The 12,950-nt window shown below is 35.0% G+C and overlaps 2 protein-coding genes across 2 annotated transcripts; one reads left to right on the forward strand and one right to left on the reverse strand.

Moving 5' to 3' along the window:
• Positions 1-7,212: 7,212 nt before the first annotated feature.
• On the forward strand, positions 7,213-9,145 carry FOMMEDRAFT_29669 (uncharacterized protein; the record flags this gene model as incomplete). Its single annotated transcript, XM_007268078.1, has 7 exons — positions 7,213-7,266; positions 7,302-7,487; positions 7,597-7,792; positions 7,862-7,928; positions 7,996-8,034; positions 8,490-8,615; positions 9,043-9,145. The coding sequence occupies 7 exons, from the start codon at positions 7,213-7,215 to the stop codon at positions 9,143-9,145; spliced, it is 771 nt and encodes a 256-aa protein (XP_007268140.1).
• A 333-nt stretch (positions 9,146-9,478) lies between these two features.
• On the reverse strand, positions 9,479-9,911 carry FOMMEDRAFT_157975 (uncharacterized protein; the record flags this gene model as incomplete). The annotated part of the gene is made up of 2 exons (XM_007268079.1): positions 9,479-9,650; positions 9,676-9,911. 2 exons carry the CDS (start codon positions 9,909-9,911, stop codon positions 9,479-9,481), a joined length of 408 nt encoding a protein of 135 aa, XP_007268141.1.
• Positions 9,912-12,950: the final 3,039 nt, after the last annotated feature.

A 12,950-nucleotide genomic window follows, 5' to 3' on the forward strand; every position in this document is an offset into this window, starting at 1 on the left:
TATATTAGATAGTGTTTTATACTATCTTCTACCAGCTTGTTTTAATCTGTATAGCACTTTTCGTAATTGTAATATTTGTCCATTCTGTAGTCTGTCTATTAAGTTACCTGGAGGAGGTTTAACATATATTTCCTTGTCTTCCATCAATTGTCCATACAGATATGCTGATTTTATATCTATCTAATGTATTTCATAATTATTAGATGCTGCCCATGCTAATATTAATCACACTGTAGATAGTCTAGCAGTAGGAGCAAATAAATTGTCTGTATGATAGTTAAGGCTGTCAATCTGATAGTTTCCTTGAACTACTAATTGTGCTTTATATTTTTCTATACTATTATCAGTGTATTGCTTTATTTTATAGACAAATTGTGTTCTGATGATGTTAATATTATTGCATGGATTTGTGATTTCCTATGTATTATGATTTTCTAATTGTTTTATTTTGTCTTTCATAGCTGTAATCTATGAATCATGATTGGGACGTTGGATTGCTTCATAAAATGAAGTCAGATCCAATTGTATTTCACTTATTTTAGCATTAAATTCTGTTAAATGAATGGCAATATTATCTTCATCCTTTTTGCTAAGTGCATACATGTGTTTTGTTACACATTTATTCTCCATACATTGTTCAAGCTTGATAGCATGTTCTGTCAGTTTCTGTTTCTGTTCCAATCAATGTAATTTAGGTTCTACTTCTTTTTCAGTTAATTTAACTTTGTTGTCTGTTAAGTCTGTTGGTTCTGCTGCTTTTCCTTTTTTGTTAGGATCAGTGTTGTCTGTATCATTGTTGTCTGTTCTCATTATTCTATTGTCTGTTTCGTTATTTTTAATTATTAAACACTTGTTTGTATTGTTGTTTGTATTGTCTATTTTCTCCCCTTCAATTTGAGGAGGTTTACCTTCAAGAAATTGAATATTTCGTTTGATAGTAATTTTATTATTGTGCCAAGTTTTATGGCCTTTACTTTCATTGTCTAATCCTATCCAACAAGCAATAATACCTTACTATTGTATTTTTGTAGGATTTTCATTGCAAATAATAATATATTGACCAAATTCGTATATATTATCAATTGTTCTGTGTGTTCTGTAACGTTTGTAATGTAGGGTATTATAATTTAAAGCAGCACACAGTGTTCTATTATGAATATAAGTAATATGAATTGCTACTTTGGCCTATAATGTAAACAGTAATTCAGTAGATGTTAGATATGCTCTTACACCTCTAAATATAGTTTTATACGTTTGTTCTACTATTCTGTTCTGTTGTAGAGTATGATGTACTGTTAATCTTTGTTTTGTTCCTTGTGAATCTAAATATTGTTGGAAATCTTTACTAAGGAATACAGTATCATTATCACTTTGTAAAAGCTTTATTTTAACTCTGTGCTGTGTAAATATTTTAGTTGTCCATCATACATATTACATATATGCATCAGATTTTGTTTGTAATTTGAGCATTATACACCAACAAGTAGAATCGTCTACAATTGTTAATAAGTAGCATATGTTCTTATATGTGTACAGTTCAATAGGACCAATGATATCAATATGAATAAGATCTCCAAATTGATTTGCAAGAGGAGATTGACATAGTTTTGGTATTGGTGTATGTTCAATATTTGCTTTTATACATTCAATACATTCTTTTTCTTTGTAGTTCATTATTTTAGTTGATAGTACACTTGGTTGTGTCTTTAATAATTGTTTAATATAATTGTAACTTATGTGTCTGAGACATTTATGTATATCATAAATAGATAGTTTGTTCATTGTTTTTAATAAATGATTATTGTACAAAATATACAAGTTATTTCTCAATCATATATGTCTGATGTATTTGTTACATGGTAATGTTATAGTACAATTATTGTTTGTAAACATAAAAGAATAACCTTCCCTACATAGTAGTGCTTGACTTATGAGGGAAAAGGTCATTTGTAGATAGTAATAGACGTTTTGTAATGTTATGACACTTTTTTCTTGTATATTCTTTAGGATTTTGATACACATAGATCTAGCTTGATTAAGAGTCATTGTTGACCTATTTGCAATAGTTACAATCATAGGAGTTATGTTGTGTACATCCGTTAATCGAAATAGATAAGGAGTAGCATGTATTGATGTACTGGAATCGAGTAAATCCATCATTTGTGTATAGGATTTCTTGTTAGCTATGATTGTATTTGTAAATACGTTGGTACATACCTAGGAAGCATATTGTTCGAATTGTTTGTCCTGGTTGCTTGGAATAAGAGTGTAGGTGTTATCATTCATTTCAACATTGCTTTCCTTTAATTCAACATTGTTTTCGTTTGGGTTTTCAATAATAAATGTGTTTGTCATGTTTTCTACAGTTTGATTTGTTTTATACACAATGTTAGCCTGATGTTTGGTGTGTGCAAGCTTCATAGCTTCAGTAGGAGGTTTGTAGCATTCATTTTATTAATTTATTTAATCATATTATATTATGATTGTTTTTGATCGTAATTATTTACTTATTAGCTTAATACTTTGCTTCTACAAGCTACATTGTCACAATGTAAATTTAATAATCGTTTGTTAAGGTATATATGCTGTGCAGTTGATGTTACTGTTACAACTTCAAAATTTATTATATAATCAGCTACTGTAATAACACGTTTTGTGTAATTAAGTTGTATTGATGTGTTTCCATATTAGAGATATAATTCTTTCGTTTGTTGTTAGTATACATTTACACAATTGTATTAATGTGTAAAGTAGTATCATTTGTTTAATAATTATAATTTTTGCACTTGTCTTGTACTGTAATCAGTATTTATGCATTATAACATTATTCTTTTGTGTATAGTTAGTTTATACACTCTGTAGCATTGTTTTTTGGTTTGTAGTTATTAATTATACTTTTGTATATCTGTACTCATCTGTATATCTTAGATATGCATATTATATTTGCTATCTGATAAGTAATCACAATATCCAACATGTAACTACTGAATCTGATATGTTACATATAATTGCTCAACCATGATATGTGTTAGTTATTATATTGTTCTGTATTTGTTCCATTAGTTCTATCTGTATTATTATCATTATTATTGTTATTATAGTGTCTGCAATTGTATTATTGTTTATAATACATGTTAAATGTTTTATTTATTTGATTTAATATACTGTTTAGCATATATGTACTTGTTTTGAGCATTAATCGTTTGACTGTGATATTACTATATGTGTTATTATTTGATTTATACTATAACATAGTATGTTTGTTCGTTAACAGTGTCAATCATTTGTACTATTGTAATGTTAATAGTGGAAGAGTAGTGTTTGTTTTATTAATCATTATAATGCTGTTCACACTTGTATTAATTGTACAGTAAGGGCAAATTAATCATTCATACAAGAATTGATTTAATAGTTTTATTTAATTATATGTATACACTCCATACTTGTTTATATAGTTATTATCTGTGTATTGTTCAGTGTAGTTGCGAATTATATTGCAATTATATTTGTATTATTATATAGATATATTATTTATTGTTTTATGTACGTTCTAAAGTATTATTTTCGTTATTCATCACTTTTATCCATGAACTATAGTCTGAATTAATGAATTATTTTGTTATATGATGTGATAATTGTCTGTATATTATTTATTTTTGTATTAAACACTGTTAAGTTAATTATATTATCATATTAATATTATTTGCCAAGTATGAGTATTTGTTTCATAGTAGAATTATTATTTATTTAATGTTGAAGTTCAATTGTATGTTGTATTGACTTCTGTTATTTAGTTCTGATCAACGTAATTTTGCTTTGTACTGAATGATTTACCTTTATGATCTGTTATGTCTGTCTGTAACTTCTATTACTTAGTCAGTGCTTAGTCTGTACATTTTGTTATTCTATTTTTCATAGTGTCTGTAGCATTATACTTTCTGTTCCATTGTTTATATTTAGTTATTAATTGTTTGTGCATATTATCCATTTTCTCCCCTTCAATTCAAGAAGGTATTTCTTCAAAGAATTGGATATTTCTTTAACGTTTATTAATTGTTGTTATAATATAATATTTATATATAATAATTGTAATTGCTTTTGTGGTTCGATTTCTAATTATTGTGTAACGTTTGTTATGTTCTATAATGAGTAATTTAAGTAGTATTACTATTATATCTTTGTTACTGTTAACATTCGTCAACTTATATAATGTGTATTTTGTTTGTTATAGTAGATAAGTACACATTATGTATAATATACGAGTTTTGTTTGTGCCTGTTATCTTTTATTAATAATTGTTCATAACTGGTAATTTGTTTGTTTCCATATAATATTCATTTAATAACATTATAATTATTATTTATGTAGTGCTTTTAGTAAATGTACTGAGTTCTATTAAGTACAGTTGCATCTGTTATTACCTATTTTATATTATACTGTCTGAGATAATGGCTTAAACATTTTATTAATTTATTTAATCATATTATATTATGATTAATAAATGTTAAAGAAATATCCAATTCTTCAAAGAAATACCTTCTTGAATTGAAGGGGAGAAAATGGATAATATGCACAAACAATTAATAACTAAATATAAACAACAGAACAGAAAGTATAATACAACAGATTGTATAGTTACTCAGGATGCATCAGAAACAATCAATTAACAAACATAATGTTAATAAATTAACTGATCATACTACAGACAAACGTTAAAAAACTATGAAATACATTGGATAGATACTAATAGGTACATCTATATGATGATTCAAATAAAATAAACAAAACCAATATATAAAACGTTTTACCTAGCAAACCAATTAACAAATAAAACAACAAACAAATACTACAATTGTACATAGCACTAGATTAACTAAAGAATGCTAGGAGACAATTATAGTAAACATAATCTGATATATCACTTATATGCAGATTGTGTTACAATACATCATCCTTTGCAAAAAGAAAAAGCAAAGAACAATAGCTATAACATACACATATATATACACAATACTATGATTGTGATGATTCACAACAACATTGTTAATGATAAATAATACAAACACATGTTAGTAATGATTTACAACAGATAACTATGTTGGCTATTAAAGAAACAATGTAACAGATTGTATAGTTACTCAGGATGCATTAGAAACAATCAATTAACAAACATAATGTTAATAAATTAATACATAACTATAAATGATAATGTAAAGCAAACAAACAAACAATACATTCATGATATAATACATATATGATGCACCTAGACACATAGTAAGATGCCTACAGCCAGACATAACATTTATGCAACAAATATATGTTAGCATAAAACCTCATTAATCTTGGAATGAAGCAATCTGGCAAAAACAAATATTATTATTAATATTACAATATACAATCAATGCAAAGCTTCAATCCAAAGACATAAATCAGCTATTGCTGAATGCTTAACACATATACAAATGTAGACGAACACAGACAGTAATGATTAAAGAAGGATATTATTACAACATGAAATATACATTTTACTAGCATGATTCATTAGTTTCACAGCAAAGTAAAAAGGAAATTACTAGAGTACTCAAACAAACTTAATAACAAACAATATGTCTGAATAACAAACAATAAAACAAAACAAGCAATTACATTTATGATTTAAATATGCACATATACGTACCTACACATGCTAACAAGATTCTGCAGGTCTCTGAAGCATTTATAAATTATTTAATAACATTTACAAATGATCTATTGTGATAACAATGCTGTTATTGAACAGTATATTACAAACAAACAAACTAATTAAATATAATTAATTAATATAACATCAGACAAACTTAACACAAAGTGGATGACATTCGGAACAGACAGTACACAGAACGGACAATGCATTACTATAATGCTAATAATATTATTATTAACTACATCAAGTTATAAATGCGTTACACAAACGAACAATTGTACAATGCAGTTATAATGATTAAACTATCTATACATACTGCAAGCAAACATCTTACAAGTCTACTAGACCTAGTAAGAGTTTGAAGGGGAGTGTTAAGATGAGACTACACGAGAGTATGTCTCAGATGATATAAACTACATTACAAGCAATGACGAACAATGATGGAATACCTTCCATCATACATTCTACATCTGAGACATACCTACATAGTATATATAGACTAACTAATCAACAGACAATGAAGCAAGCTGCGAGAGAGCGAGCCGAGTCCACTATCCCCCCTCTTTGTGTGATCTCTCTAAGCCTCTCACATAACCTCTCTTTCCCCTTTCTTACTGAGCCTTCAGGTCCCCTCTACACTGTTGCTGACACTTGTCATGTACAACTGTACCAGGTAAATTTTCCATTATCAGTATCCAAACTCCTCTCCTCCTCCCCTTTCAAAGGTAAGTGCCATGCCACCATATTCTTTCTGCCTCCTGTCAATGATGTGCAAAGTTGGTATTACCACTGAATGACTGTCAATCCATTCCTCATCCCAAGGATGGAGAAGTGACGTGTCGAAATCACCCTATGGCTGCTTGTACTCTTTTTCTGAGCCATTCTTACCCTTTATCACATGGTTCAGTTTCTAGTCGACCGTTGTACTGATTTCTTCCTCTAGATTACATGTCTTAGAATTCGGAAGTGGATATTAGAGACTTATTGAAGTAGACAGACTAAGATGATCTGGACGTGGAAGGTTTGGTTTGGTCGACGTTTTTTATACAGCACCGTTAATCCACAACTTTGATCAATCGTTATGGATGGAGTTTTGTTTGCAAGGCGACTGCAGCATTTGTAGTATATTCTGTTTTCAAAGCAACCATTCCAAACTCCAAAGGTACCAATTACAGCTTCCCTGCTTATCCAGTACAGGCAAATACGGAGAGTAAGGTGTACAGGGAGGGAATAGCAACTACAAGTTCAACTCTTTCTTATTCTACCACCTACTCAGGCCTGAGAATACTGTCAATAGACTGGATGTCAGTATTTACTGATGACTTTCGTGCGTTTGTTTTGCAGACCTTGACAAATACGAAAACTTATTCCTGTCTGTAGCATTTAGTGTCAAGTCGAAACTATGTGTAGATATAAAACATGGACAACATAACTTCGATCGCCATTTATTCTGCCCCCCCCCCCTCTCATGGATCAGGCTCAGCACTAATGAAGACCCACTGAAAGCTGATTAAAGAATCTGGACTTCAATGACAATTCTTTGCAGTGTGATTTCGGATTATCTTAGAACGGGGGCATTGAGTGTACATATATGACACCACTTCTTCCCGTTTCATAGTTCTTTGGTGCAATGCTGGCCGATCCAAGAGCTCGGGTGACAACTACTTCCGTCTTCCAATTTGACATACAACGTTTGGCATCAAGCTTGTACTCCGCTCTGTGTGGACGGCTGTGCTCTGCCTGCTATGATTACAATTTTGATTCAAGCATCGCCCGTACGCGAGGTGTCTACAATCAGCCCTGGGTATTTTTCTAGAACCTGATATCATGTACATCCGGCATGAACCGATATCAACAAGAGACCTTCCGCCGCGATTAACCTCAACGCCATGACCACCTCTTGAGCTCGATAGTGTCACCACGCTGCAAAGCTTCCACGATTGATTATGCGAAAAGGCCTCAGCACTTCATCAATGTTGGAACGAAGAGATGTAACATCACAGGCCAACTGTTCCAGTGGATTTGACTGGATGAACAACTCGCTGAATCCGCGTCAGAGCCCGTGTTTCGTTGCTGCCTATCTCCGCAGTCCATGCAGTCGTGATGGAAGTGAGTCTTTACCTTTCAACTTGTTTATGTCTTAACGAATAACTTGTGGTTGAACGCACACGTTCAAAGGCGCCAATGTTGGTCCATTACCAGAACCCGGTTCTTACCAAGCCCCGGCGGCAAATAAATGTCTGTGGTGCGTTCTTTTATGACTTCTGCAAATATAAACATGCATTTCTTGTTTATGAACAATTATTGTTTAGCTCTTGGGCCGATCTCAGCATGTGCTGTTTGCCAAAATGGTAAAGCAGTAACGTCAGCATCATTCGTTCTGTTTCAATCGCCGTACTGTGGAATATTCTGACCGGTGCATCAGTGGAACTTTTAAATAATGAACTGTAAAAATCCCCGGTCGAAGACGTGCGTCCCTTAGGAAATTGTTATCCTTTAATATTTAGTCGCGATTTGTGGTTTAACAAAGAAATTGTGTAGATATTTTCCGTTAGACACCAAGATACCAGTACAGATTGCGATCTCTGCCTGGGCAGCAACAGATCGTAAGCTCCTTCAAACGTTGACACTGGTATCGTACATCTTACTGTCAACGATTAAGCACCATCATAGTCTGGTGGAATATCCAGCGTAATAGAAGTTCAGAATATCACAAATGAAGGTTCGTATTAATGATAGAGATGTCACAAATAAATATCACTCAAGTGTTCTAACTTACGAACCTTGTCTACTATTTACTTATTAGTTCAACCAGATATAACAGAAGACAATCGGAACCCTCCGTTCGGCGGTACAAACCATTCAAAACAAAGACAATTGTTGGTGCCGTCGTTGGCGGTGTAGCTTTCTGTCTCATTGTCGCAGGGCTTTCGTACGTTGTTGTACAAAAGAAGCGACAAACCTCACGAAGAATACGTACCGACATAGGAACTTGAATACGTTCCAAGTTTTCAGGAGGATCAGATCCTAGTCCTGCGATTGACTCCTCGATCTCTCCGTTTCCTGTCTTGCTTTACCTACAGGAACGCTCGCAGTTGCGGGAAAGTATCGTAGAAATACAGAGGAATCGAGGCCATCGAAGGACGGGACCGTACTCTCAAGCACTGGAATGTCATCCGCTTCCAACTTCAATGCTCATTCTCTATTGGAGAGTACATCCAATGTACCCCATTCACCCGAACGATATGCCACCACCTACATATGCATCGATTGTTTCAACAAGCAACGTGCATTGGATATATATAGATACTCTATGTATATATTATTCGCTTTGAGAATTGGAATATACCTCTGTTTAGGATTGGAACGAAAAAGTCGAACTACTCGGGGCAAATTTACTCGTGGTCACAAGGTTATAAAAAACTTTCATCAAAGAAAGAACTAGTACCGATAATTCGTTGACCTGTTTCAGACAGTATCTCTTACTATATCGACCTAGCTATAGAGGAGAAATTGTATGCTATGCAAACGGGATATTATGAAGTGTCCCGAGCCCAGTCATTGCTGTATCATTCGCTTCTCCTCTTCCCCTTCTTCTTTTAAACCAATAAAGATCCTGCGCGTTGATCGGCGGGAGAATACCCGTCCGGCTCCGTACCCCGAGTTCGTTTTTATAGACCTTCTCTGACCTTGGCAGAAAGCAGAATCCATATCACCGAGTGTTTCGTCATGTGCTCATCACAGCTAGTACTCTGCGGCTGAGCAATCTGCATCCAATGCTATTCCTGTTCCTATCTACAACGCCGCTCTCAGTTGCACCCTTGTCTGGTATATGGGGCCTTCTACAGCACTTCGGACTATTTCGTTGGCAAGAGCCTTTTTCTTTGATTTTGATTTTGAAGCAATGGAGGATCCAACCCGTGGACGAGTAACCCACGTCGACTGGAATCGGCGCGAAGTGGAGCTACTACCAAGAGTTGTAGAACACGAACAGTCCTGCCGCTAGTGCTTCACGTGCCTTGGTGATGAACAGGAGGTCGTCTTCCTCTTCTTCACTAATCCTCACGCCGAAGAAAAAGCCGTCCGTGTGCGACAGTCTGCGTGCGCGTACGTCGGCCTCCAGTCGGTCAGTGTCTTCGGCAGTCAGTATAAAATTGGCGCAATTGAAGTCCTCATCGACGCCCATCGCCGCTATAAGCAGAGTCGCCATCATCATACCCTTCTCCATTATCAACGTCGTTCAGGCCTATGTCAGACTTGCTGTAGGATCCGGATTCTGAAACTGCACTATGAGATCTAGAGAGCAACGGCCTGGCATCCCAACGTCCCGAACCATACCCAAGCTGCTTGTAAATCATTTGTGGAAAGCAATAATTAAGGACAAATGGTATGGAAATGAGGAAACACAAGGAGAGCAAGCGCAAAAAATGAACCAAAGTCGGTAGTGATCGGCGTCACTGCCTTTACTTAAACTCTTTTTATCCCGTAATGTAATCAAATTTACAGCGACGTGTACCACTGTGTGCCATGTCTCATCACCAAATATATTCTGTGCAATCAAGTGTCCACTGTACATTGCATATCATCAGACCTTGTCTTCTAGATGGAAACTACAACCACTGCACCTTGATAGATACTAGCACTGCACTTGCTGAACCTGAACACGTCTGTCACGGTCTGTGTGAAAAAAGCTCTTGACAGACGTTTTACATCCACATGGTGATTTGTGACTCTTCATCACTGTTGGCGCTGATAAACTATATATATTTCGTTCCTTTACTCTGCAGGTATATAAAGGCCTCAAGAAGAGGGTTATTTCTAGACCTTAGTTAGGCAAAGCTCATCAATCACTCTTCAGAATTGCTCTTATATCCTGCCTGCTAATCAGAGACTGTCACTTTTCTCATGTCTGCTGTTCTCATCGAACAACGTTTTACTCTGGGGATTTTCACTGTCTTACTTTATGATTCTGGTATGTAGCATATCTGTCTACAAGAGCCAGGTCACTGATAAACACGTTGAAGTTATTACTAAAGACAAGGAGGTGAGAAGTTGTGCAAATATAGTGCAATTCAGCTATTAAGATATTTACGTCCAAAGATCAGATTTTTCTGGGTAGGTTCTATCCTAGAAGTACTACTTCTTATCTAATATACTTGATACAGTCCAATCCATGGAATCTCAATAGCATGTCCTTTTTCCTCGTATGGATTCATCATAATATTTGTACGAATACACCTAAGTATAAATAGCTCCGCTATATTGGACTCCTGGACGGGATTGCCTTTGTTATCTGTAAGCATGCTAAGTACTAGTACAATCTATCCATTGATGAGAAAGTAATTTGCATATGATTTGCAATCAGATACTAGCTTTGGAGACTCCCTCAAAACGTAAACTACTCTAATTATATTATACATGAACTGCAATTGATTTGAATCACCCCTCTTCCCAGATGTGAGTTGATATTGAACTTTGAATCCTGATTTTCACAACTTTGATTTAAGGTCAAGTCACTCTCTGGATAAATACACTTAGTAGTACGTCATTCTGATTTTAATTCACTGTATTTTCTTAACTAGAAGTTAGCCTCGCTTATTGTTGTAGCAATGGAGTGTACATAATTGGTTTCATTCCAGTTTACCTTTAGATGTTAATGGGCGAAAAACAGATATTATACTTTTACGAGTTTTGGCCCTCTGTCAAACTAGTAGGTATTTCCTTCCTGTAGTTGTGCATTCTATGATTAACTTGGGTAGATAGGAGGTTGAATTTTTGCCTCAAACTTCTATTTGGTCCTGGGGCAGTCATTGCTCTATGCATTTTGATTTATAACAATCTGAAAATAACTGGTAACTTGTCTATGAAATCTGTCCCTAGTAGACTACTGATTATATTCTAGTCCACCACGTGAAACCTGACCACATGATGTGCAACGTGAATAAAACCCATTCACTACTAGAAATAGTTCTACGGTACATAGTCAGTTAAGAGGCGTGTTTTCCTTACTGACTTTTTGAAAGGATTGTGCTACTGGTACATGGCCTTATTTTGCTTGTCCTTGCATTGTGGAGAGCATATGAGCACTTGAAACTGTCTTCCGGGTTCAGAGGGTTCAACCTTGTCAAGGTTCTTATCCGAGATCAAGCTATATATTTCGCCTTGTGAGTGTGTTCCTTGCCCTGGATCCTAATATAGGTTTGCTAACTGAAGGAAAAGTGCTGTCGTTTACTGCATTCCAACAGTTGTCGGTCCTCTTGTCACTGTTAAACCAAGTGTAGCAAATGCCTTGAACTCGATTGGAAACCCAATGGTTTTATGCGTTGTCGGAAGCCGGATTCTAATGAATTTGATGGAAGTAATGGAGAAAGGTGTAGACGGCAGGACATTGCACAGTGTTGAGACAACCAGTAATATGCAGTTTGCACAACGAACACTCTCTTCATCACAAATGTAATTTACAGTATTGTGAGTCAATACATGCCTCTCAAACTGCTACACTTCACTGAGTATTACTTTTGCTGCATCAAAAATACATCCTTTTATCTGGAGAGCACAGCATGAATCGAGCGCTCACGTAGAATTCGTGTAGGGTCATTTGGGATACGCGAAATGTATATTATACTCAACCGTTCTTACACTATGTGGAAAGTGGTAATCGCTTCTAGAGTTAATGGCACTGGAGTTTCGTTCTGTGAGAGTACTGCAAAGCCTTCAGTATCCATGTCTTTCCAATGTGTCCCGTTAATTAAAATATCACCATAAGCGGAATCGTCATCATACTCTTCTTCACTGCCAACATTGTTTTGAGCACTTCACACTTGATGTGTTAGATCCGGATTCTGAAATTGCACTCGGCGATTTGCAGTGACCGCCCGGCCTCCCTTCCGTCTGAGTCGGACCTCAGCCGGTAGTTCGACATCAAGATGAGCAGTAATTAATGGGGAGTAAATAAGACACCCTTGGCCTATCATCATGATTACCGGTGCAGATGAAGCATATATATATTGCTTCCCTCTATGAATGTTCCATACCCCCTGTTCAAAAAACCCTCGAGAATTACAGCATCTACGGACCTTACTAACCAAGTAACAGTCATTCCTGATACTCAATTCGATTCAGGATATTCAAACTGTTATTCAAAGGCCTATTTACTGCTTATGTCTGCAAATTTTGCTGAAAAGTGTATCACTCTGGGGCTTTTCACTGTTGTGCTTTATGACTCTAGTGAGTGAAGCTGTATTTGCTTGCTACAGCCAGAACTTTT

The sequence above is a fragment of the Fomitiporia mediterranea genome (assembly GCF_000271605.1).
Source record: "Fomitiporia mediterranea MF3/22 unplaced genomic scaffold FOMMEscaffold_8, whole genome shotgun sequence".
Taxonomy (NCBI): domain Eukaryota; kingdom Fungi; phylum Basidiomycota; class Agaricomycetes; order Hymenochaetales; family Hymenochaetaceae; genus Fomitiporia; species Fomitiporia mediterranea.